We start from the raw sequence: 25,995 nt of genomic DNA, 5'->3' as shown, positions 1-25,995 counted from the left end.
ATACATGTCTATGAGACCTCTAAGATCAGAATATGTTATTCCAAACAGCATCTGTATTTGCTTCTGCTAAGTTTGTAGGCCCTTCCATCTGAAGCCACAAAAGGGGACTTTTCAAGCTAAAAAGATAAATGTTTAGGGGCTAAACCACTCAAGGCACTTCTCAGGGGAGACTTTCCAAGGTTTCTTTTCTTCAGCAAAGATTGGCACAGGCATGACTACTTCTAACGCTCTCTTGTGGTGAGGTGAGCGGTGCAAGTCTCCTACTTTACACAGTGATGTGTACCCTTCCTGCATTCTGCCCTGGACTCTCCTGCCCTCGGGGCCCCACTGAAGCCTGGGCCTTCAGGCAGGCTTGTGCCAACTCCCACACAGATGCTCATCCTTCTGGATTCTTCCTCAGGCTTCCAGGCTACTGAGGACTGACCTCACTTCACTGCCAGCTTGAAAAACCTTCAGTCTAAAGATTTTAAGAGACGTCTCTCTGGACATCACATTTGCCTTAATTACTTTGAATTTTGAGCAGTAAGGTAAATTACACTTGACTCCTCAGTTTTATGGATCCACTTCCTAAAGAACGCAGTTCAAGTGTATCAGTAAGATATGTGTCAGGCCTTAATGGATTCCCCGCAGAAGCGCAGGATGAGGCTGATGTCTCATGTTGGTTTAGTACTTACTATCTCATTGTCATAATTTCAGAACAGCTTGCCTGACTCTTCTGAGGCATCACTGATACCCTATACCTATAATACATTTTGAGTTGTATTATATGTAAGCCATAGACACATTTGACAGTGTCTATACCATCAAAGTCAAGGTCATCTTGCATGATCTGGGGACATATGGTTTCTGAAACTCCAAGTGAAATAAAACCTCTCTTTTTACTATCTGCCTAACATGACACATGTAATTTCTAAACTGTCTTCTTTGTTGTTCTTTTTGCAGACCTACCTTTATATGTAAAATTTATAGTTTGGAGTAAGGTTGCTGCTCTGGTCATCATTACATACGCAAATGGGAAAAACTTACAGTGTAACTTAATTTTCCAGTACTCTTAGTCTTCAGGACATAGAAACTAAACATTTTATTGAATTAATCAGAAATACATTTTGTCACATACACCCCCACTGCGTGTGTCTTCTTTGGACTTACACATAATGAACCTGGTTGGGAGTACTTTGCAGTGCAGAAGGTTTTTCTGTTTTTGTAGATTGCTTACTGTCTACCTTTGTGACAAGCAAGGCCTTGTTCCTCTGCCTTTGCTCTCTCAGGGTAACTCAGAACAGCCAGTCCACACTAGCAAGCTCGGTCTGGGGAGGAGAGAGCACCAGAGTCTGCCGCACCGCCACCACTCTCAGCGCTCCAAGTGCCGCCCTCCCAAGGGCATGTACCTAACCCAGGAGGATGTGGTGGCTGTCTCCTGCAGCCCCAACGCAGCCAACACCATCCTGAGGCAACTGGACATGGAGCTGATCTCTCTCAAGCGCCAGGTATTTCGTAAAAGTTGTGCCTTGTGTGATTTTGTCCATTTGTTCTTCTGTGCTTGTTTAGATTAAACTCTGTAGTTGCAGGTGTTCTGTTCTATGAGTTACATCCTGCAGGGCGGGGGTGTTTGTTTTGGGGTGCAGACTTGACCTCACAGCATCAGATGTGACACTCTGCTCCTGAGCTACGTCTCTAGCCCCATGTTACTCCTTACAGTCTTTCATGTATAGCTTATGGAATTCCTCCGCCTATAGATATAAATCCCATCAATGCTGTTACCCATCAGCATTGGAGTAATAACCATGCTGTTCTTCAAGTGTTGAAAGTCATCTACAGTGTTTGTGTGGTGGCTGGGCACACTGTGCGTCCTCAGTGAGTCGTCACTGCTGCCGTCCTCCTCGTGCCTTTCCAGTGCTAAGACCCTACTCTGTAAACGTTGAGGATGATGCCAGAAGGCCTTATGAAAATAAACTGATAATTTCTGCTATTGATATAAAAAAAGAATATTGCCTCAGTAAAGTGGTTTTCTCCTTGGTTATTCATTTAGCATGCGACACAGGAAAGGTTTATACTGGTAGTAACTCATCTTACACTGACCAAATGGCTGTCTTCCACGCTTCCCTGGCACCTGGTTTTTGTTACTTTGCTACTTTGTTTTGTTTTATTTTGTTTTGTTTTGTTTTGTTTTTGAGACAGGGTTTCTCTGTGTAGCTCTGTCTATCCTGCAACTTTCTCTGTAGACTTGGGCTGTCCTTGAACTCAGATCTGCCTGTCTGTCTCCTGAGTGCTGGAATTAGAGACATGTCCCACCACCCAGCTTCTCTCTCTCTTTCTCTCTCTCTCTCTCTCACTCTCTCTTGCTCGCTCTCTCTCTCACTCTCTCTTGCTCTCTCTCTCGCTCTCTCGCTCTCTCGCTCTCTCTCTCGTTCTCTCTCACTCTTGCTCTCTCTTACTCTTGCTCTCTCTTTAATAAATACTTTATTTTATTCTATATGTGTTTTTCCTGCATGTGTGTATATAAACCACGTGCTTGACTGGTGCCCACAGAGATCAGAAGATGTCAAATTCCCTGCAACTGGAACTGCAGACAGTTGTGAACTGGGTGCTGGGAATCAAATCCAGGGTCTCTGGAAGAGCAACAGGTGTTGTTAACCACCAGGCCATCTGAGTTACTCTTTGTTTTTTGCTTGCTTGGTTGTTTTGTTTTTGGACACTGTCATTCTACACAGTCCTATAACTCACTATGTAGACCAGGCTGGCCTAGAACTCACAGAGGTCTGCCTGCCTCTGCCCTTGAGTGCCAAGATTACAGGTGTGCACTCCATTTATTTATTTATTTATTTATTTATTTACTTATTTATTTATTTATGGCTTTTCAAGACAGGGTTTCTCTGTATAGCCCTGGCTGTCCTAGAACTCCCTCTGTAGATCATGCTAGCCTCAAACTCAGAAATCTGACTGCCTCTGCCTCCCAAGTGCTGGAATTAAAGGCGTGCACTACCACTCCCTGGCTCCATTATTCCTCTTAAGAAGAGTTTTTATTGCTACATTTCTGACCTGAATTGCATTGATCTGTGCTCTCAAATCATTCTGTCTTCTTGCTGCTCATTAGAAGTGCTTTTCTAAAAGGCAGATGTGATCACATGCTCTCCATTAAAACTCTCCAGTCTCCTTCCGTAGTCAGGCAGAATGAAGCTCTTTGGCCCACTGCATAATTCTCCTGCTCTTTGCCCTGGTCCTGTGTCCCTCCTTTTCCCTAAATGCTCTTCTGCCTAGAGTTCTCTCTGCCTCTCCTGCACTATCTGGCTGCTGAGTGCTTTGAAACTGGAATCTTCCCTACGCTATGTACCCCAGCCACCAGCCCCAGCAGCCAGCAACGCCCAGCATACACGCCTTCATTCTCTTACATGCTCCTCCTTCCCTGCTCCTGTGTGTGCTCCTCCTTCCCTGCTCCTGTGTGCGCTCCTCCTTCCCTGCTCCTGTGTGCGCTCCTCCTTCCCTGCTCCTGTGTGCGCTCCTCCTTCCCTGCTCCTGTGTGTGCTCCTCCTTCCCTGCTCCTGTGTGCGCTCCTCCTTCCCTGCTCCTGTGTGCGCTCCTCCTTCCCTGCTCCTGTGTGCGCTCCTCCTTCCCTGCTCCTGTGTGCGCTCCTCCTTCCCTGCTCCTGTGTGTGCTCCTCCTTCCCTGCTCCTGTGTGCGCTCCTCCTTCCCTGCTCCTGTGTGCGCTCCTCCTTCCCTGCTCCTGTGTGTGCTCCTCCTTCCCTGCTCCTGTGTACACCTTTCTGACGTGGCCAACTGATTCACTCTAAACCATCCCTTGGTTATTCTAGATTCTCTGGTTGAGAAAGCATGATGAATAGCCTAATAATTGTCTAGGGGACTGTCCATACTAGGGGAAAGAAAAAAAGCAACTACAAGGAAGGGGTTAGCAAGCAGACATTTCTTCTCGTGTATACTCTAAATGGACACTAACTCGCTCATAGACTCATAGTTTGAAACTTAGTTTATGTTTAGATTGTACTTCTTACATATATAACCTTGAAAGATTACTTAACCCCAGTGTGCCTTGTATTTTTATCTTCTATGGACGGTTCCAATGGAAGCAGTCAGGCCTGCTTCACCTCCTGTTTGAAAACATGCATATTCCACTGCTTTTGATAGACTGGGAAACAGTTCAAGTGGAGTGTGATTTTTTGGTTATTCTTGGGTATTTTTGTTTTGTTTTTGTTTTTCCAAGACAGGGTTTCTCTGTATAGCCCTGGCTGTCCTGGAACTCACTCTGTAGACCAGGCTGAACTCAGAAATCCTTCTTCCTCTGCCTCCCAAGTGCTGGGATTAAAGGCATACACCACCACTGCCCCACGGAGTGTGATTTTTGTTGGGCAAATGTATGGTTTTTGTCAGTAAAGAACTACATCTGGTTGACTGAATACTTCATTCACCTCTGTTGTGTAATAGTCATAGCAATTCACTGAGTGTTGGAAACCACGCACATCTGATGTAAACCTTGGGTAGAATTTCAAGTAGCCCTCCTTCTACCACACACAGGAACTCAGAAGGTGCAGCCAGGCTGACACCTGGCTTCACGGTAGCCTGAATATCTTTATAAGGACAAACGCCATCTTGATTGGCATTTCTACATTTCTTTAGTAGATATAAAATTGTGCTCACACTGCGGTTAGATCCCTGTCTTTTCATGTTTGCCACTGAGAGCATTGACTGTGCTGCCCAATCAGTTCCTTTCCCTGTAAGATGTAGGGTCTTGTTAACTGAAGATTTTAAACAATAACATAACTTTTATGAGTATGTTGTGTTATACAGAACTGTTATATTCACCACACAGAATGGTTGTAAGAATTGAGTTTTTAATGTAGAAGAATGATGTTTTATACCTAGCAAATATTAGTCATGGTAACCATTATTATTATAGGAATATTTGCCATTTGGTCAGAACATTATGGTAATGAGAAATAGCAATAGAGTTTAATCTTTGTTTATTGCCAGCTGCCTTTGGTTATAAAAGGCACTATTAAATGATGTTTAAAGTCTGATTTAGGATGAGGTGTAGCATGGTGGTAAAGTGCTTGTCTGCCAGAAGTGAAGCCCAGCCCAGTGCGCAGCGCTCAGCACCACCACCGCCCCACAAGAGAAAGTGACCTGTGTTATTCTCTTACTCAGAGTCCTGTCAGTCTGTCAGAGTATGTGCTACCTGAATGACAGATAGAATGGCACATCTTACATGTGACAATTGTGTCTGTTCTCCTGAACTGAAACCTAAGATGGTATTGATACATGCCTTGTTGACTTATGTAGTACTCCGAAGGCTTTACTGAGTGCATGATCTGACTCATGTTTTGTCGTTTTGTGAAGGTTCAGAATGCTAAGCAAGTAAACAGTGCACTTAAGCAGAAAATGGAAGGTGGAATTGAAGAGTTCAAACCGCCTGAGGTATGGTCTGAGATGCATGTGATTGAGCGCCTGTGCTTTGGGGTTCCCCAGTCTCGGGGGTCTGTGCTGGTCCCTTTGGAAGGTCTCACAATGTGAACAATTGACCATCCCTAGATTTTTCATCTACATAATTGATCTTTTGAGTCTTGACTGTGTTTCCATATTTAAATGAATTCATCTCCCCTGCCCTCAGCAGTAAGAGAGGGCACAGTGCACAGTCCCTGGGAAGGCTGGTACACATCTGGGCATGAGCAGTATTCGTTCACAGCCCTTTTCTACCTGTGTGAATTGGTAACACTACAGAATAAATTACCAGGGGTTTTTCTTAAACAAAATATTATTTTTAGACACTTGTTTTTGGCTCAAACTTCAATAAGGATTTTACTGTATTTATTTTCTTACATTCTACCTGAAAATGCAAAATCTTATATATAAAAGTATATATTACCCATCTTATTACCAAAACTTTATTTGGGTTTTGTTTCTGGGTTCATGGTAATTATAGGATAACTTAAATGCCCCTAAAACCCAATCAAGTCTTTTTACAAAAAAGTTTCTGCTGTAAAATCTTTGATTTTGTTCTAAAGACTCCCAAGTTACAATTCATATTCTGGATTTGCCTTTCTCTGAATATAGTGATCAAATATTTGCATGTGTTCCTGTGGGGCCTCTCTGTGCCTTCTGTATCTGACTTAATAGCTACAGATGAGATGAGGGAGGTGAGGAAGCAGCAGAGTAGTACGCAGAAACAGTGCTCCCCACATTAGTGCTGCAGAAACAGTGCTCCCCACAGCAGGACTGCAGAAACAGTGCTCCCCACATCAAGGCTGCAGAAACAGTGCTTCCCACATCAAGACTGCAGAAACAGTGTTCCCCCACATCAAGACTGCAGAAACAGTACTCCTCACATCAAGGCTGCAGAAACAGTGTTCCCCACATCAGGACTGTAGAAACAGTGCTCCCCACATCAGGCATGCAGAAGCAGTGCTCCCCACATCAAGGCTGCAGAAACAGTACTCCCCACATCAAGGCTGCAGAAACAGTGCTCCCCACATTAGGGCTGCAGAAACAGTGTTCCCCACATCAAGGCTGCAGAAAAAGTGTTCTCCACATCAGGGCTGCAGAAGCAGTGCTCCCTACAGAAGGGCTGCAGAAACAGTGCTCCCCACAGCAGGACTGTAGAAACAGTGCTCCCCACATCAAAGCTGCAAAAACAGTGCTCCCCACATCAAAGCTGCAGAAACAGTGCTCCCCACATCAAGGCTGCAGAAACAGTGCTCCCCACAGCAGGGATGCATAAACAGTGCTCCCCACAGCAGGACTGCAAAAACAGTGCTCCTCACAGCAGGGATGCAGAAACAGTGCTTCCCACAGCAGGGCCACAGGAATAGTGCTCCCCACAGCAGGGCCACAGGAATAGTGCTCCCCACATCAGGGATGTAGAAACAGTGCTCCCCACGTTAGGGATGCAAAAACAGTGCTCCCCACATCAAGGTTAGGTCATTGGAAGCAATGGAAAATGCATAGATCCATATCTCATTTCAAGCCCCATTAAGTAAACTGAATACATTCTAGTAACATCTAGTTAAGGAAGTTGTAATGGCAAACATTTTATTTTCCTATATTATTGCAAAAAGAAACTTTAAAATGTGAACTGGTCATTTAAATTTTGTATTTAATCATATATTGAATATATATAAAGCAGAATTTTCAAATACTAACAACTGCATAATTTAAAAATTCTATGAGTGCAGTAGGTATTAAGAGCATGGCAGGTTATAGGCACAGGGACATACCCCTTTAATATCAGCACATGGGACGCAGAGAACAGAGGGACAGCCAGGGCTACAGAGAGATCCTGTCTCAAAAGAGAATGTGGCAGGTGAGGTGTACTGGGATGGCTCAGTGTGTGAGAAGTGAGGGCGTGTGCTGTCTTCAGCACTTCTGTCAGTGCTGGCCACCTCAGCTTGATCCTACAACCCTTGGGATGGACAGACAACTGATTGTTAGAAATTGTCCCCTGACTTCCGCATGTGCACGGTGGCATACTGTACAAATAAATCAATAAATGTGCTATTAAAAACAAACTATGGAACTACTAAGAGGAATTTTTATGTTAAAATTTTGAACATTTAGAGGCTGGAGAAATAGCTCAGCAATTAAGAGGGGTGGCTGTTCTTCCAGAAGACCCAGTTTCCAGCACCCACATGGTGGCTAACCACCATCTATAACTCCAGTTCCAAAGGATCTGATGCTGTCTTCTGGCCTCCATAGGCATCAGGCATGGTACACAGACATACATGCAGGCAAAACACCTATACACATAAAATTAAACAACAAAACCATGTTTGAAAGTTTAAATGAAATAGAGAATTTCTAGGAGCTGTTCTATTAACATTTCCAAGGGGGTGGGGAAAGGCTGACTAATTTATAATCAACATTTTTCTCTCATAAGAAAATAAGCCCAGAGAAATTTACAGAAAAAGTACCAAATCTCCAAAGAAAAGTTAATTCTAACCTTAAAGTTTTCCTAGTATTCCAGGACAATTTGACTCATCAACATGCATAAATATCTGAGAGCGCTATAAATAGCTTGTCTTAACTGTGTGCCAGCTCTGGTCTCTCTGGAAAGGCAACTGAAGAAGGCACAGCTACTGCACAGGAGGAGACCGGGGCTCAGGGAGGTCATTGACTTAGTCAAGAGTAGCCAGGAGTAAATAGCAGCATCTCCCGCAGCTCAGGATTTTATACCCAATTGGTCAGTATGCACCATGCTACCATAGACTTCAGAAAGTATCATGGAATAGCACTGTTTGGTAAATTCTCACATTTTAAGCCAGCTACTGGGAAAGGAGTTATCAACTCCTTAACGCTGGATTATATCATTTGATATAAGAACAATGAGCAGAATGAAATCACCAATATGGGTTCACTGGGGTCTGGGTGTCACTTGGGTGATTTAATGATCTCATGTGACTTAAAGTATATAAGCACCAGAAAGTCCCCACGGTGTGTGTCTGTTTATCATGCTCTATTGCTTTCAGGACAGGGCAATATGTTCTGAAACACTGATTATGTCATAGGAAGGGTGATCCTTCACTCATGTGTTAGACTTTACCTCGTCCAAGATAACTGACCTCTGGAGTAATAACATCACTGAACACGGTGCTCATTAAGACCAAGGAGCTTGACTATTCATTTGGTTTTAAGTAGCATTTGATGAAGAAGGCGCATTCACTTCCACAACTATTTGTTTGTCACCTATTCTGTGTAATCAGAATTCAGGCCTTGTGGGAGTGGGGTGGGGGGAGAAGAGCACATAAAGAGAGGTGATGTTTCCCCCGCCTGCTTAAAAAACACTTGCAGTCTAAACGTTGTATGATAAACTCATGGACGTGTAGACTTAGAAACAAATGTTCTAGGAAGGCAACTGGGCTCTACTCATTTTGACTGGATGGTCGGGAAAGAGTTTCTGTAAGGGGGAGGATAAATGGGATTGGTGCAGACACCAAGTTCGCAGAGCAGAGAAGAGGGTAACAGCCCTGGAGACAGGGGCAGGATATTCACATAAAGCAGTGTGGAAAGGCACAGCCAACCAGCAGGTGAGCCAACACTGAGATCCAGTGGAAATATGAAACACATCTGTTCTCAAGGATCTCGTCTGCTTAGAAAGGCAGTGCTAGACACAGAGAAGAGAGAGTACGGGGTGTGAGAAATATATCCAAGGATGTATGGACACTTAGGCAGGGGCCAGGTGTAAGGACTTTTGTGAAACAGGGAAGAAGTATTTGTTACATTAGGAAAGCTCTACAGCTTCCCCGGTGTGGAGAGCAGGTGATGAAATGTTGGCATGATAGGACAATCGGCAGAGTCATAACAGGCAAACACCCTTGCTGCTAAAATGCTGGGCATATGAGGGGCATCCAGTAAGAAGGGAATAGAATAGGTTAGCCATAGGAATGAGAACAAGAGATAATCCATTTGAGAGTTAGAAATGCATGTATCTCCTTGAAAATGCATTGGATGCAGGAGGCGTTTGGTTTATGACTGGGAGATAGGTGGAGGCAGCAAAACCCGTGGCGCTGGGAAGGGAGAAAGGAGTCTCTGGAGAGGGGTGTCACTGGGACCACACCCTGGGTGGTTGCGGGAGTCTCTGGAGAGGGGTGTCACTGGGACCACACCCTAGGTGGTTGCGGGAGTCTCTGGAGAGGGTGTCACTGGGACCACACCCTGGGTGATTGCGGGAGTCTCTGGAGAGGGGTGTCACTGGGACCACATCCTGGGTGGTTGCTTGCAGTTTTTAAGACAGATACTCAAGTTTCTGGCCTTGAGCAGAAAGTTTAACATGGTAATTTTTTCCAATTCTTGTGAAATTATATGAACTTACCACTGACAGAATGGAGAAGTAAGTGAAGACAAACTGATTCAGGCCGGAGGGTGCCCAGCAGGCCTACAGTGTTTAGTCTGCTGAGACCTGCTATTTTGTTACTGTCTTACTTTGTACAGTTACTTTTAAAACAAGGCCATACCATTTGACAACTAAAAAGTTTAGTTTCTGGTTACAAGTAATATTCTAGCTGTCCTTTCTATATATTAAAGTTTCTGGGGTTTGTGAGAACTTAAAATCTGTATGTGAAAGCCTCCTATATATTTAAAATACCTTGCTCTATTTCTCTTCAGTCTCCCCCTCCTTCCCTATCTCCATTTTGTCAGACATATTTAATCCTAACCAGTTTCAGCATCTCCTTCCGGCAGTTTCCCACCAGAGCTACAGTTTAAAGGCTATTTATTAACTTGTTGCTTGAAGATCAGACCCTACAAGTTGAAACTACAGGTTCCCCGGCCCTCTCGCTAAACTGTTTTGAGATGGTTACCTCTCATGTTCCTTCTCCTTGGCTGCTGAGACACGCAGTACCTCCTCTCACTCCTTTGTTTGCTCAGCAGTAGTTTTCACACACATACATACACACACACACACACACACACACACACACACACACACACACATCACGGTCTAAGTCCTTACATTCAGAAACCATGTGTCCTTTTCCTCCCAGAGATACAGTAATCTCACCCTTTCACTGTGTTACAGTTACATTAGAGATACATTAAAATGAACCTTCAACCAGTTAAGGAAGTGGAGGGCAGCAGGCCTGAGCAGTGAGCGTGGTCTCACACACACACCCTGGAAAAACATTTTTTAGCTTTCGAACATCTCCCCGTCTATCCCTTTAGAGTGTGACCCATTCTTAGTGTAACATTGGTCCAAACCCATTCAACAGCCATATTTGAGTTCAGCTAAAAAGCTAGTGGTGCTCTGTTCCAGCGCTTCTGGGTGTGTGGGGACACGGGAGCCATTCAGGAGGAAGCACATACCACTTTTTAAAAAAAGCATGATGTCTAATATAAGTACTTCACATTTAAGGAATGTGCGAATGACTCCACTGTTTTATTTATAAACAAAATTTTTTCAAACCTTCAAAACTGGTTTGGATACATAAATATTGTGTTTTGGTACACATGGAACCTGGGCTCTACCCAGATAGTCTAGTGCCTTCTTTTTAGTGTATCACAAATGAAACTAGTCCTTGTTTCGCCTCTCGCCGTCACCCACAGGAGCATTTCTCAACTTGTAGCTTCTCCGCCGCACTGCCTTCTGCCAGCTGTCCAGGCCTGAGAGTCTTGTCCAGGTTAAAACCGTGCCCACTGCGCATGCTCTCACTCCCTTCCGCCCCACTGCGCATGCTCTTACTCCCCTCAGTCCCTCCCACTCTCCCTTCCTCCCTCCCTCCCTCCCTCCCTCTCTCCCTCCCACCCCACGAGTCTTGTCTGTTAGGTTGGTTCAAGCTTACCACCTTGTTCTTTCTCATTGACTTGGTCTGGATTTACTTCAAATTCTGCAGTTGATGGAAGAACTTGGCCCTTCTCCCCACACAGAGCTCAGGATTCTCTGCACACGGACTGTGCCTTTCAGACATTTCTAAGGTCTAGATGAATGCATTTTTACAGTGTACATATTTCTGTTTAATTCTTGTTCTCTTTCCGTGATACTTTCCCCTTGAGCTTTAGCTTTGCAGATTTAACAGTCACCAATCAGCTGTTGTTGACTTAGGCGCTATCTCTATATTTAGTTATAGTTCATACTCAGAGCGATTTGTGAAGTGAGTGTTGCTGTTTGTGTAGGAGAGTCCCAGGATGAAAACACAAAAGAAGAAGCTCACCAACAAGGACGTGCTCGCTGTCTCCGATAACTTCGGTAGCTGTCTGTCCAGACCGTCAGAGCACTGTCTGTGCATGTCCATTACTGTAGTTGATAAAATGCAAATACAGCACATACCGAATGACACTCTAGACAGAAGAAAAGCTCAATGGTGTCTGTGCAAGAGAATGGCTTCTGTCATCTGCAGTTGTTGACAGCCAAAGCAACAGCTGGAAACAAAGCTTTTGGAGAAGAATGATCTGAGCAATGCAGTTAAAGGGCTTGAGAAAAGCCCTGAACCTCCAAAGAACACACCCCGTGCGATGGCCACGTGATGTGAGTCTCAACACCAAAGGCTACCACTCAGTTCTGTGGTCAGAAGAGCAGTGCCAGGGAGCACAGAGATCTCGGCATGAGGCAGGCCTTCAGGAGGGCTCATTGGGTAAAGGAGCTTACCACCTGGGCCTGGAGACCTGAGTGTGAGCTCTGGAGCTCACATAAAGGTGGGAGGAGACAAGCGACTCTACAGAGTTGTTCTCAGACCTCCCCATATCCACAAATGTGCATCACATATACGATGTAATAAATGCCTTATTTCATGAAAAGATTGAACCACTTTATGTTTCTGCTTTCCAAGTCAGATAAGTTACAATAGGCCCTTTATTTTTTCACTATTTACTCTGAAATATTTGAACCCATTTTAAATGATCTCAGGAACCCAGTGAGCTCCCTCAGTCATCAACTCAGCGTCTGCTCTTCTTGAAGCTGCTGTCTTTCTGTGAACGTGCTTGAGTGCCCAGTTCTTTCTGTGAACGTGCTTGAGTGCCCAGTTCTTTCTGTGAACGTGCTTGAGTGCCCAGTTGGTTTGATTGATTCCTTTTCGATGAGGAGAAGGTGCTGGGAATTTAAATTCCCATGCACTCTGATCTGTGTCCCCGGCCCTCTTTGTGTATTTCATTGTGAGATAGGATCCCACTAAGTTGTCTAAGCTGTTCTGTAGTATTGAGATCCTCCTGCCTCAGTCTTCCAAGTAGCTGGAAATACAGCCGTGCAAGCCCAGGCTGAGCTGGAAAACTCTTACTGCGTCTGCGAGCCTCTCCTTCCTCTGCCTCCCTGTGCCTTGTCTCTACAGCTTGCTCTCTGCTCACTACGGCTGCCAGTCGTCTCTTGTCTCCTGGAACCCAGTCATTTGTATTTCTGATTTGTTTTTCCTTGTTCTAGATCTTTAAACCTTTTTCCTTTTGTCCTTTCAAAATTTTGTTTCTAACTTTGAGGTTGCTTCTTCCTTCTGAATATTCATTTATGAGGAGGCATGAACCTCTTTTCATTGGTGTTACCCAGAGCTGAGAGCTGATGTCCCTTCTCAGAGGACACTGCCTGCCCCTCCCGGGCATGTCCAGGCGCCGTGCCCGCTTACTCTCCCCGGGCAGTGTCTCCTGTGGTCGTCTGTGAGCTGGTACGCCAGCTCTTCACTCCTCTCCCTTGCCCCCAACAGCCCTCGATTTATTTGTCCCTGGTTTGAACTACTGAAATCTTGTTACGTTGCTGATACTATAGAACTTTTAACAGTGATTTTGGAAGTAACATTAGGAAGTCCTGGGATTTAAAAAAAGAAAGAAAGGAAAAAAGTCATATCAGTGGTTCATTTTCTGCTTCAGAAATGAAAAGCATGCTTTAGGGCTTGGGTTAGCCTCCATTTTAGTCTAATTTGTATAACTATTTTAGGAGAAATCATGGTTTTTACTTAATGTGAGTGAAAAAATATTAGAGTCACAGACTCTCTCTAGAGAAAAGGATCTCTTAGATATTAAGCCTGGGCTAAAACTAGAATCTGTGATATGAAGTAGGAACACTGTAACCGGAAAATGTCAGTGCTGTGCAGCCTCTCACATGGGTGCAGTTTTCTTTCATTACCTTTCTATGTGGATAAAAGGTAACTCAAGATGTGTTCAATCCTCCTGAAAATGAAACCCCCATGACTCAGCGTATTAGTCTCATGTCTATGATTTGGTGAAAAGTTTTTAAAAAGCAAGTTGGAAAAATGTCTGTCTTCATATCCTCATTAGGAAACTTCTTTTTAATTTTGTAGTCAAATCAGAAAATTAATGCCCGTTGGACCACAGAGGAGCAGCTTCTAGCAGTGCAAGGTATACTAAAGATAAGCAGTTATTGTTGTTCATCACGGTTGACTGTCATGCAAGGTGCCCGCCACAGTCCTCCCTCCTCTAGCAGCTGGTCACCATGCCATCCTGGTGACCAGGGATTTTGTGTTGTATTTCTGGGTGTCTCATACTGAGTCTGTGCACTTAGGGTCCTGAGGAGCATAGCCAGTCACCTGGTGCTCTGCGGCTCGGCTTCAGGGTGTCTCTGTCACACTGAAGAGTGCTTACGAACATAAACTCTAAGGTTTTTATTTGTCTGATTTCTTTATTCAATGAGTGTGAGGTGAATGAAACTTTTAACTATGTGCATTCGGTGTGTCCGTTTCTACAAAGAGGTAGATCACTAGGTTCCTTTAAAGAGACCACAGGCACCGTGAGCGTGTGCCACCACGTCTGGTGCAGTTTGTGAGAATGCTCAGTCACTGCACGCATGGGCAAATGGAGAACACTGTAAACTTGGGTTTTCTTCTGTTATGATCTGCTCAAGGGCAGGTTGTACATTTTGTTTAAGATTCTGCTTCTCTTTAAGATGAACTCTCTGCAGAATTTGTTGTGAATTAAATGTGGTCTGCTTGTTGGTTTTGAGCCCTCATTGTGTTGAGCGGGAGGAGCTTTCTTACTGGGGTTGACTGCTCTGAGAGTGGGGCTCCTGGGAAGCGTGAGCACATAAGGTAACATATACACATATTACAACATTCCCAACACGCATCCTTCTCTTTGCTTAGAGGCTGCAATATGTGTATTTAGAGATGTAGCTTAGAACTCTGCCAAGAGTTTGAGCAGGCCTGCCTTTTATTCATGCAAAGCCCCTTTTCCTTCACTATGGAGTTGCCTGATAAGAACTGACCCCTGGTCTGCAGTGTTTGGTTAGTATGCTAATTCTGAATCATGAGAGATACTATGCCAGTAAAGGATTTTCTGAAGAGAATGTCCAAGGTAAACTTGGGGTGATCTTTCTCCACACAACACTTGAGATTTGATAGTGTGCTGAAGTGTTCTCGGGGGCAGAGTCCACAAAATGGAATAGCTTAGTCACACCATACAAGAAATGGTTGTAGCGAGATTCCTGTTCACAGCCTGAGCTCTGTGTGTGTGTGTGTGTGTGTGTGTGTGTGTGTGTGTGTGTGTGTGTGCAGACCGCTAGAGGGCAGTGTTGATGCCTAGAGTCACACATCTCCTTCCTGCTGAGGCCAGTGCTGGCCTCAGCACTGTGATACACATTAGAAAGTTACCTTTAAATAAATTACTCTAATAGCAGTTTGAGTGGAAGTGTGCTTGTTCTAGGGCTTTTTTTTTTTAAGCTCCTTATAAAATGATATGTTAATGCCTCATTTTAGTTCTTTATACTAAAAATTATTTGGAATTTTTGCTTGACCATTTTATTTCTATTCTCAGTACATAAATTGAAACAATATGTGTATCTATTTTTATCTAAAGTAGTTGTTGTATAACTTGTATAATTAAGTGTGCTATTTTGTCCAATATGCCCACACATTGACATAAAGACTGACAGCTGTCATAAAAAACAGTGTACTGCAGCGATGCCCTGAGTCTCTCTGGTTGAGATGTGTGCATAACTGTAGTATCTATTTAATGCGAAGTCTTTGCTAGCAAGATGCTACTTAGCAAGCAATTTTTTTCCTTTATATTTGTAAGAAATCTTTACATGGTAAATCCTTTAACAGACACTTCAGTACTTGAAAATTATAATAAACTTTGTTTTGCTATTAACATGTTTTAATTTGTATCGCACTATATTCAGGATATGTGATACATGTATACTCACTGCTCTGACACCCTTTGTAACGTGTTCTGCCTTACTCAGAATGGACTGTTAGGGACCCAGAGAAGTGAGAGGTGCTGTTGTTGAGATCAGTAACTCAATTTGAATATACTTCTGTGGTATCTCTTTTAAAACCACAAGTACAACAAGGTCACCTTCATTCCTAGGGTTCAAATAGTATATCACACCTTCCCTGTTGTTAGGACTTTCCTTCCTTTCTCCCCTAGTAGAAGGCAGAGACAAGGATCAGTGGGGTGTGGCAGGAATCTGTGTGATTCTGTAGCTTCCTCAGTTTGTCCTAGGTCTGCTGTGGTCTCAGTGGGACATCATTAGTGCCAGTGAGAACGGCTTCTCCTGTTCCTCCATGTGTGTGGCCTTTTTCATGTGACGTTAGTCTACGAGAAACACACTTACAGGGTAGCACAGGAGGAATGCGGCGTGCAGTGCTTACTGTTGTTGGTTTAGTCTACCTCAGAAGTGTATTCGTATCCCAGTGCTTAGAAGATTCAGCTCTCTGATCTTAATGCCATTTCAGAAGAAAAAAAAAGGCAAAATGTTAGCAAGGCGTCAGCTTTAGATGTCTGCTTTCACTTTCCCGCTGCGGCCTCCAGAGCAGGGAGCAGAAGCCCCGCATCCAAGGGCTGGGCCTGTGCTGAAAGCCGCGGTCGCTGATGTACTTCATACTATTGATCCTTTTAAGAGAAATGAAGCTGCAATTCTAGAAGTTGCCTTTTTAGATTTATCTCATAGTTAAGAGCCCAAAACAAGAATGGTTCATGAAGCAGAAGGCAGTTGGATTAACCACTGATAAAATGGAAAGATGGTAAATCTAGGCCACGGATGATCAAAAGGAAGTCGACTAGGAATCTAGTACTTTGGTACCTTAAGAACGCCCTTCAGGTTTGACATGTTCTGTCTGTGATGACAGGCACACACCCTAGAGTCTGTCAGCCTCTGGTCCACCACTTCAGGTCATCACTCATTCAAATCTCCCATCACTTTTGGAGTAGAATTGAACCTACCACTCAGAAGATATGACCAGAGAGCAGCCATGGGCAGTGAAAGGAAAAGCCATGGTTTGGACTTCACTGTATAATCCTTATTGTCTGTATCTAGTTTAATAAGTCTATAGAAGGTAGAAGAAGGCATATCCCCAGAGATGTGAGTTTAAAATGTATATCTTGGTTATTGCAACAGCCATATCTTGACAGTTTTTAGATACCAATACTCTTATTTCAAAATAGACTTTTGATAAATTTGTATTCCCCAATTATATTAAGTACATCAAATCTCTCTTTTTACAACAAGAAATCTTGTTGTGAGAAGCAGGGGAGAATCCCTGAAGTTCTTCTGCCGTTGAGCCCCTTGCCACTGTGAGCACTTTTTTGCCTTCTCTTTGTCTCTAAATACCAAAAGTGGTGCCCATGCTGTCTGTCCTTCTGGCTTCTGAACCGTGACTATAATTGGAATCACTGTCTCTATGCTCCTAAAGTTCGAGTGGACACAGTTCTCAGCTGAGTCTGGGCTGTTCAACTAGTGCCTGTGTCTGTCTTTACTAGTAAGAAAATTACCTTTAAAATAAATAGGCAATGTTTAAGAATATGTGTGTGTCATGGTATATTTATGTCAGATGATGCAGAATAGTGGCAGGAAGGTGTGAGACATCATAAAGGGTGATGGTGACAATCCCCTAGTCCCATTGTTCTTAATTCCCAGACCAATTTTTTTAATTCCATCAAATATTGAAAGTAATTACTTGCAAGAATAGGAAGCTTAAAATTTATTTATTTATTTATTTATTTTTATGTGAGTACTTTGCTGCCTTTAAACACACCAGAAGAGTGTATCAGATCCTATTGCAGATGGTTGTAAGCCACCATGTGGTTGGTGTGAATTGAACTCAGGACCTGTGGAAGAGCAGTCAGTGCTCTTAACCACTGATCCATCTCTCCAGTCCAAATAGGAAGTTTAGAAACCTGACTGAAAGCAATATTTTCCTCTCTGCTTGGTTTCAGAGGGGTCTCTAGATATTCATCTGCTGACCTTTGAACCTTTTGCCCTTAAAGGCAGACTATCCACTTAGATGTACCTTAAACTCTTTGACAGATTTACCCATTGTATCTAAACTCCCTTGCTGAGGAAACCTAGACTGCCTTGCCTGTTACAGACCATGTGAGGAGCATGGGCCACCTCTCCCCAGGGTACAGAGTGAGACTCAGTGGCTCTAACACGTGTCCTCAGCTTCACTGCTCATCAGTGCACCAGGTTGTCCTCTGATTCACTGCCTGAGATTCTTCTGAAGGAGCAGTCCCAGTACAGCAGCTGCCTGGTCACCATTGTGTAGACCTTAAGAGTCTCATCTTCTAGACAATATGCTGATGCCTACTACTTTGAATAGGTTTTCAACAGTTCCATCTCCTGAGCAAAACAAACTGTTGAATAGTTCTAGGTATATAGACATGATCGAGCATCCACCATTGGAAAGGGAAATGAGTCAGTCAGTAAAGGGCAAGGAACTAAGGCCTTGGTTTAATCCCTAGGACCAAGGTTAAACACAAACAAACAAAACCCAAAACAGGTATGGTAGAGTGCACTTACAGCCCCAGTGCTGGGAGGCAGTGACTGGCAGATCCCAGGGACTCTGGACTCTGACCTGCCAGCTTCAGCTGCTTGGTGAGTTCTATGACACAGAGAGACAAGATTGACACAGAGTGACCCTATCTCAACAATACAAGATGGATAGTATGTGGGGAACAACAACATCTGAGCTTGTCCTCTGACTTCCATGTGCTCATGTACACAGGCTTGTGCATGCACACACACACACACACACACACACACACACACACGCCCACATACTCACACATATACATGCACATATGCATGCACACACACACTTGTACACAGGCATGCACTTGTACACACACATACTTCGAGACACTGTGTTTGGCCCTCATAGTTTGAGGAAGAACAGGAGAAGTAAGCCTTATGGTAAAGAAAACTCCATTTCCTAGGCACATTACACAGCATTACAGTAATGCCTGTGCTAATCTGTATTTTCTCCAGATTTTTCCACATCATGGTGAGAAACTCTGGAGTTTTCAGAACACAGGAGCAAGCAGGTGGGGTTGTCCCAGTCTAGAGGTCATTACTTAGGAGCTTTAGCTAGTACAAGGCCTGCCTGTTTCTGGTTACATTTGTTCTCAGGACACCAATTAGGATCATCTAGCAAACCAGGGGGATCTGCACAATAGTGAGGTCTTCACTTGTTGGGTAAACTGAGAAAATTCACCAGAGTCTTCAGAAGCATTCTGCTCTCATGGGAAGTAGTTTTCAGTTTAGGGTCTATAATGTTGCAAATGTAACAGGACTGATGGCAAAATAAGGCTTGTTAGACCAGAGAAGAGTCAAGAGGGCAACAGTCAAAAGAAATCACAGTATGGGAGAGGAAGAGAGAGAACTAAGTAGCTTAAATAGTAACTATGTAGCTTAAATAGTAACTAAGTAGCCCTTGTGCAAGTTAGGGATGGAGCATGTGGCCTGGCTTCCCTTCTGTGCAGCTACCTGGCCCCTGTATTTAGAATTGGCACAGAACCTTCTAAACGCTGCTACTCCCAAAGAACACTTAGTGTGTGTTGACAGTCACTATTAGGAGTAACCTGGGATTTCTGTTGCCATATAAAACCTCAGTGTCACTAGGTCTCTGTTAAAATTCATCTTGATCCATAAAAAAGAGAGTGTGTTTGTTTATATTGATTAAACATTATAACTGATGTCTGTGTTGTCATGCATGGCTTTCCTTTAAAATAGAACACTCATGAACATGGCTTATGAACCCCAGGTTCTGTTTAAAGTGAGATGTAGTTGAATGTTAGTGTCAGTCAAGCCAGCTAGGTGAATTTATATGGAGATATTCCCAAATTCTCAGACATAAGAGTAGGATTTAAAGGCAGAGTTGTTTTCCATGAGATGGTGTTTTCAGTGTTTCACGCCCTTGGTGTCAGGAGAACACCACCGCTGCAGTGTTAGCATGTCTTTACCTCCTGCTTGTCTTGCATTACACTGAGTGGCAAGTGCTCAAGCCTCCTTGTCTTGGTGTCTTTCTCATCTCTTTCACGTTTTCTGATATAATTACAGTTATCAAAGTATAAGTCAAAAACTTTGACTTGTATTTTGAGCAAAGTACATCTATTTCTAAATATGAATCCTTGTATTTCTTTTGGAATTCTACTCCTCAGATTATCACCCATTTTAAGTTCGGAAGCACAATTGTTGATCTCAGCTTCATAAATCAGCTGCTGCCTTTCCCCAGGAACAATATGTGCCCTTCTTAAAGTAAGGCAGGGTGCTGGGCACAGACCTGATTCTCCCAGAAAAGACAGTTAGGGGTAGATGGGCTAAATGTATCTTCTGTTCCCATAACCTATCAGGTTGTGATAATTCTGATTTTATAATTTAATTTTTTCTATTTGTTCATACACTGGTGGGGTAAGCAAGTAATCATGGTGAAGTTACCACTAAGCCCCAAATTATATTGCTTTTCATTATGGGGGAACGGTCCGGCACACTCAGTTCGTTGAGGGGATAAAGAGATGGCTCCTTCCCATCCAGTTTTGTTTACAAACGGTGTTGCTCAAATTTAGGTGACTGGCTACTAGGGAAATAAATGAATGTGGAATTGAGGATGGAACAAAGAATTCAATGCTTTACAATAAATGGACTATATTGAGAGTTCAAGAGAGGAGTGGAGAAAGTAACTGAGTATGTAAACAATGGTAAGTTTCTCACTGTTCAGTGGAAGGCAAGTGGCTGGCTCGATGGAATGACAAAGTTGACAGCTTAGCCTCTGTCTCAGAACTGAGACCTGAGCAGAATTTATCAGAAAGGTTGTTCATTGCTGGTATTTGTGTGTGCATGATGTATAGTACACACAGCTCTCCTTATTGATCCTTCACAGGTGTATTATTTACTTTGCCTTCCAGGTGTCCGCAAATATGGTAAAGATTTTCAAGCTATTGCAGATGTAATTGGCAACAAGACTGTTGGCCAAGTGAAGAACTTCTTTGTAAACTACAGGCGTCGGTTTAACTTAGAGGAGGTATTGCAGGAGTGGGAAGCAGAACAAGGAACCCAGGCTTCTAATGCTGATACTTCTGCTTTAGGGGAGGAGACAAAAAGTGCTTCTAATGTGCCGTCAGGGAAGAGCACTGACGAAGAAGAGGAGGTGTGTTTGTGTCTGGAATTTGAGCTAATCTGAGCTGAGGAGCCACCCTTCTGGAGGTGTGCTGTGAGGGTGTGTGAGGACTAGCTGAATGAGCAGAAGGCTGACAATACACTTCCTCCTGAGGCGTCTCTGACTGCTTAGTCATAGGACATGCCGTCTTCTGGTCCTAGCAGAGCGAAAGTGTATTATTTCTACTGTTAAGCTGTTTACTAATAAAGATGTTTGTTTGATAGCCTTGTTGGGTTTTTTGTTTCTTGTTTTTGGGTGGGGAGGGTGTTGTTTATTTTTTATTTTGTTAAAAATAAAAGAAGCCTGTGCTTCCAATAAACACTGGTGTTACATTTTGGTTTTGGTTTTATTTGTTTTGTTTTGTTTTATTCTGTGACAGCCCAAACTATGTTGTATCAAGTTTGTTAGGACTTAAATCTCACACAGGTATTTTTGTTTCCTCCCCTCTAGGCACAGACCCCACAGGCTCCTCGGACTCTGGGTCCATCACCTCCTGCCCCAGCATCCACTCCAACACCAACAGTCCCCACTGCCACTCTGAACCAGCCTCCACCACTTCTCCGTCCAACCCTGCCGGCCGCCCCTGCTCTTCACAGACAACCTCCTCCACTCCAGCAGCAGGCTCGGTTCATCCAGCCCCGGCCAACTCTCAATCAGCCTCCACCACCTCTCATTCGCCCTGCTAACTCCATGCCTCCCCGCCTAAACCCAAGACCCGTGCTGGCCACGGTTGGCGGTCAGCAGCCGCCTTCGCTCATTGGGATTCAGACAGAATCACAGCCTTCACTGCACTAATGACGCAGGCTGGGCAAAGGCTCGCCTGTCACTGTATGTGTGCTCATTTGACTGATCCAAACGAGGCAAACAAGTCCTTCCTGTGGCGGTGGTCTAGCTAAGTGGGTGCGCGCACGGGAAGTGTGGCGGTGTGACACAGCAGGAAGCCTCGGGTTGGCCTCCTTTCTAGTGTCCACTGTGATCTCACGGGAGGAAAAGCATTCTGTATACCAAGGGGTTTTTGTTCATTTTTACTGTATTTATTTTGTTGAGGTTTCTTATTTCCCGCCTCTTCATACTCAAAACTGTTAGTACAAAAATATTGACTTAGGAATTATAAAAAAAAAAAAAAAAACAAAAAACAAAAACAAAAAAAACTCCTTAAGTTCCTTAAGGATGTTTATCTTTTTGCTTTTTTCTTTAATTTAAATTTTTAACAAAAAAAACACTTTCCTATGTTAGGAGTGCAAGATAAATAGCCTGCATTTCAGATTTTGATATGTTCATATTTAAGAAATTATAGCTTCATATCCCTTTTTCAAAATATGTTGCTTTTTTTCTAAAGGAATTTTAGTATATTCCTTTAAAAATAAAGCAATTAAATCAATTGCAAAGCAATTATATGAAACCACAAAGAATGTATTGAACCTGCTAATCCTTTAACATAGTTTGGGGTCCTAGTGCAAAGTCCTTGTTTAAAGGTCATTGACCCTGTTATCTATCAGTAATAGAGGTTTGGAATCATTCACATGCAGAAAAAGGTGGTGAGATATAATGTTTTTTTTAAGTTCTTTGAAAATATTAATTTTGAAAAAATATGTTTCTAAATGCTATTTGCTTTTAGCTAGTATCTACCTATGTTGGGAATTTAGAACAATCTTTTGTCAGTTATGTAGAGATGGTGGTTATGGAAACATTTATTTGCAGTTTATCTTCTGAACTTAAAGTTCATACCCACTAAGAGGATCTGTGTTTGATACAAAGAGTGGTTTTTTTTTCCTTGATAAATCTTTGTTGTATATCTGAATACATTTGTATGATCCTTACAACCAACCTGGGTTTGTGGTTTGATTTAGGGCTAAATCATCAGCATCATAAGATGAACTTAAGAACTCATTGTCTTATTGCAATAATTGTGCTGTTAACTAAAGTACTGAGACCTATTTTTCATGAAGAAACAGAGACTTAAGGTCTTTTTATTCCAATACAAAACCATTAACACCTACAAAGAATATTTTACAATGACAGAGTTTCAACAGCGTTACTGACAGCTTTGACAGAATGACTTCATATGGGAAGCATGACTTGCTACAGAGGGCCAGATTGCTAGGGCCATAGGCTGCCCACATCAGAGGGGTCATGTGTTCCTTAAGTACTGGAAAAACAGTCCCTTTATGGGCTCTCCAGCCCATTGGTCAATTTTAATTTTCAGCTTTTCCTTCAAAAAGGACCCTCTATTCTGATGTAATTGAAGGTAGCTTGCAAAAAAGCCCCCTTTTTTCTCATCAGATAACCTTAATAGTTTATGCCCCATATAAAATGTAACTGATCTAAAAAATAATATTAAAAAATTTATACGTATTTTTACTTTAAAAGCCATGGAAGACGGTTATGTATCTTAAACTGTCTAGAGCATTTTTTGAAAGCACTTGTCTTGTGTGCGTGCATATTATACCGCAACACCTTTCATTGTCTTGTCTCTCGTCAGTGGACCTTCAGTACAGTCTGTAGGAGATGTCAGTCAAGTTGTTCAGCACCAGCATCTGTCCAGATGTTCATTAACTGTGGTTCATTTAAAATCTGTTCTGACCCAGACATGGGCTTAGGTGCTGTATCTGAGGGATGTGTTGCAATTTTATTTACAAACACTAGAGCACACAGTAGAAAAATTGTAGTTTCATGAGTACTATGACACATGTATATAGTGAGATGTCTTTATCGTGTGCTTTGCATATTTTGTAAATATTTTGCACGTCATTATTTTCCTTTTCTGTTTGAGCAGTGTTTGGCCTGGAAGAGTAATATGCTTGCTGCTTAAAGGATTAAAGATTTAAAGGTGTCCATGTCTTCTATTTTTATATAGCCTCATACTGTATGAGAATTTAGGACCTCTTCACTGTGAAATTCTAAGTACTGGTTTATATATATATATATATAAAGCAAAGCCTAGAAATCTCTTAATGACCATTTTTGTTAATTCTGAAGTTATCTTTTTTGAGAGATCTACACCAAAGTGTTTTTATAACATAACTAAAAATAAATCACATTGTTGCTACAACTGTTAAAATTAACGAAAAGGTATTTAATTCTAGTATAATATGGATGGAAACAAAGGTAAATGATGGTCAAGAGTGGGCTTACAATTGAGTTAAACGACACACAAAGTGAAAGAATATAAAATTCTATCTTATGTATAGTGCCATCAGGTGTGGCCCATGTTAAAAGGCCTCTTCCCAATTTAGAAAGCCTTCATGGGTGTGCCCGACTGCTTGGGATTTAGTTGATTCAAGATGTGGTCAAGTTGACACCTAAGATAAGTCATCACACATACAGTCTACCAAGATTTTCATCTTTTTCTGTTACTGAAGGACCATGATGGTACCTGGAAGACATTCGTTTGTGTTTTTAATTATCATACAAAATATCAGATGTTGACATTTTCAAGCAAACTCCCCCCTCACCCGCACCCACACCCACACCCCACACCCACCTTTCCTTGGATCTATGCTCCCCTCTTCTGTGACTGTTTCTGTGTCACATCCTCTGTCCCTCCCCCTTTCCTCAGCATGTCTTCTATCCCTGAACACTTAATACAGAGTGATGAAGGGAGATCGTAGTTGAATCAGGGTATTTGCAAGCTGTCATTAACAAGGGTGGTTTTTTCCAGATGTGACATCTTAGGACTCTGGCGGGGATATAGGTGAGCAAGGTTTTTAAGGACAGTGGTGGGGCGCTGTTAGAAATGGGTCCAAGAGCCTGGGAAAATGACTACATAATCCAAAGTATGTCATGTCAGCAAGGCATTTTTTCAAATTGAGCAGACAAGTGCAACTAGTGGGGGCCCTGTTGGGTCTTACTACAGACTGAGCAACCTTGTTCCTGTCTCCGTGGTTAGTTGGTCCCAAGTGTGGTGTGGCTGACTCAGCATTGAGAAGAGGGGACAACCCTGAACACATACTTTGATTTTTATGAGGTGCTGACACTGAAGGAACTTGAATTTCTACCAAGAGGCATTTTTTATAACTTTTTAATGGAATTTTGTCTTATTTAACCCTTTGGTGGAAAAGACAGTCCATTTAGCTTACGTTTCTCACAATATGAGGCATGAGACTGAAGAACTGTCTTCATGGGTATCCACATTGCCCCAGGTGCATAATAACAGCAAGTCTAAATTCAGAACAACAAGATCCCTTATTAAAGTGCTTCCTCACATACACACCAGACACAAGAAGTGTGAAAAGAACAGGCATGCGAATTAAATGTGCCCTGCAACAAACTCAGAGGACGGGAACACAGCTGTATCAGCTAGTAGCAAGGCAGAAGAAACAAGACATGCGCATTTCTTAGGTTTCTAAGCTAGAATTGCAGCTACTATGTGCGTGGGCGTAGAGAATGCATTTTATGTGTATGGATATTTTTCCTGTATTCTGTGTATGGATATTTCCCCACTGCTGGTGACTGCTAGTGAATATAGTGCTGGCAGCCCCCCAAGGGGCATCAATTCCCCTGCAATTGGAGCTATACACAGTTGAAAGCTGCCTTGTGGGTGCTGGGAATTGAACCTGGGTCCTTTGGAAAAGCAACCAGTGGGGCTGGAGAGATGACTCAGGGTTAAGAGCACTGACTGCTCTTCCAGAGGTCCTGAGTTAGATTCTCAGCAACCACATGGTGACTCACAACCATCTGTGATGGGATCCAGTGCCCTTTTCTGGTGTGTCTGAAGACAGCTACAGTGTACTCATGTAAATAAAATAAATAAATCTTTAAAAGAATTAAATCTTTAGAAAGAAAGAAAGAAAGAAAAGAAAAGAAAAGAAAAGAAAGGGAAAAGGAAAGGAGAGGAGAGGAGAGGAGACATCCAATGCGCTTAACCACTGAACCATCTCTCCAGCTCTGGAAGAGTATCTTTAAAAACAAATTTTATCAGTTTGGGGAGAGCTGCCCTCTGCCTGTCTTTTTGTGGTAATCGGCCCACTGACAGGCAGAGCTGAGGGCAGGCTTCTTTGATGGATTGGAAATGATCATCTATAGCCAGCCAGGAAGAAAACTTACAGGGGTTGGTGCGACACACTTGGTAAGCCAGCAAGTCTTCTATGCACACCACGATCAGAGGCTTGCTTTCTGCTGGGGATCGCTGCTCCACCACCCTTCATACATGTCACCTGATAAGCAGACTTTCCACTGTATCCTATAACGG

The 25,995-nt window shown here is 42.9% G+C and overlaps 1 protein-coding gene across 10 annotated transcripts in view; it reads left to right on the top strand.

Annotated features, from left to right (window-relative positions):
- Positions 1-23,637, top strand: part of Rcor3 (REST corepressor 3) — a 39,043-nt gene extending 15,406 nt beyond the window's left edge. For 2 of the 10 annotated variants that reach the window (XM_052200057.1, XM_052200058.1), the window contains exons 8-12: positions 1,269-1,487; positions 5,350-5,427; positions 13,716-13,773; positions 20,554-20,795; positions 21,255-23,637. In XM_052200057.1, the coding sequence (XP_052056017.1) occupies positions 1,269-1,487; positions 5,350-5,427; positions 13,716-13,773; positions 20,554-20,795; positions 21,255-21,599 (942 nt within the window). In that variant the 3' untranslated portion in view covers positions 21,600-23,637. Of the gene's footprint in view, positions 1-1,268; positions 1,488-5,349; positions 5,428-11,610; positions 13,672-13,715; positions 13,774-20,214; positions 20,347-20,553; positions 20,796-21,254 lie in introns of those variants that run through there. The other 8 variants (XR_007980412.1, XM_052200059.1, XR_007980413.1 and 5 more) reach the window with 8 other exon arrangements.
- Positions 23,638-25,995: the final 2,358 nt, after the last annotated feature.

This window comes from Apodemus sylvaticus, chromosome 12, assembly GCF_947179515.1.
Source record: "Apodemus sylvaticus chromosome 12, mApoSyl1.1, whole genome shotgun sequence".
NCBI classification, from domain to species: Eukaryota; Metazoa; Chordata; class Mammalia; order Rodentia; family Muridae; genus Apodemus; species Apodemus sylvaticus.
Note: the sequence above shows the minus strand (reverse complement) of the source record. Positions and strands in the feature narration are given on the sequence as shown.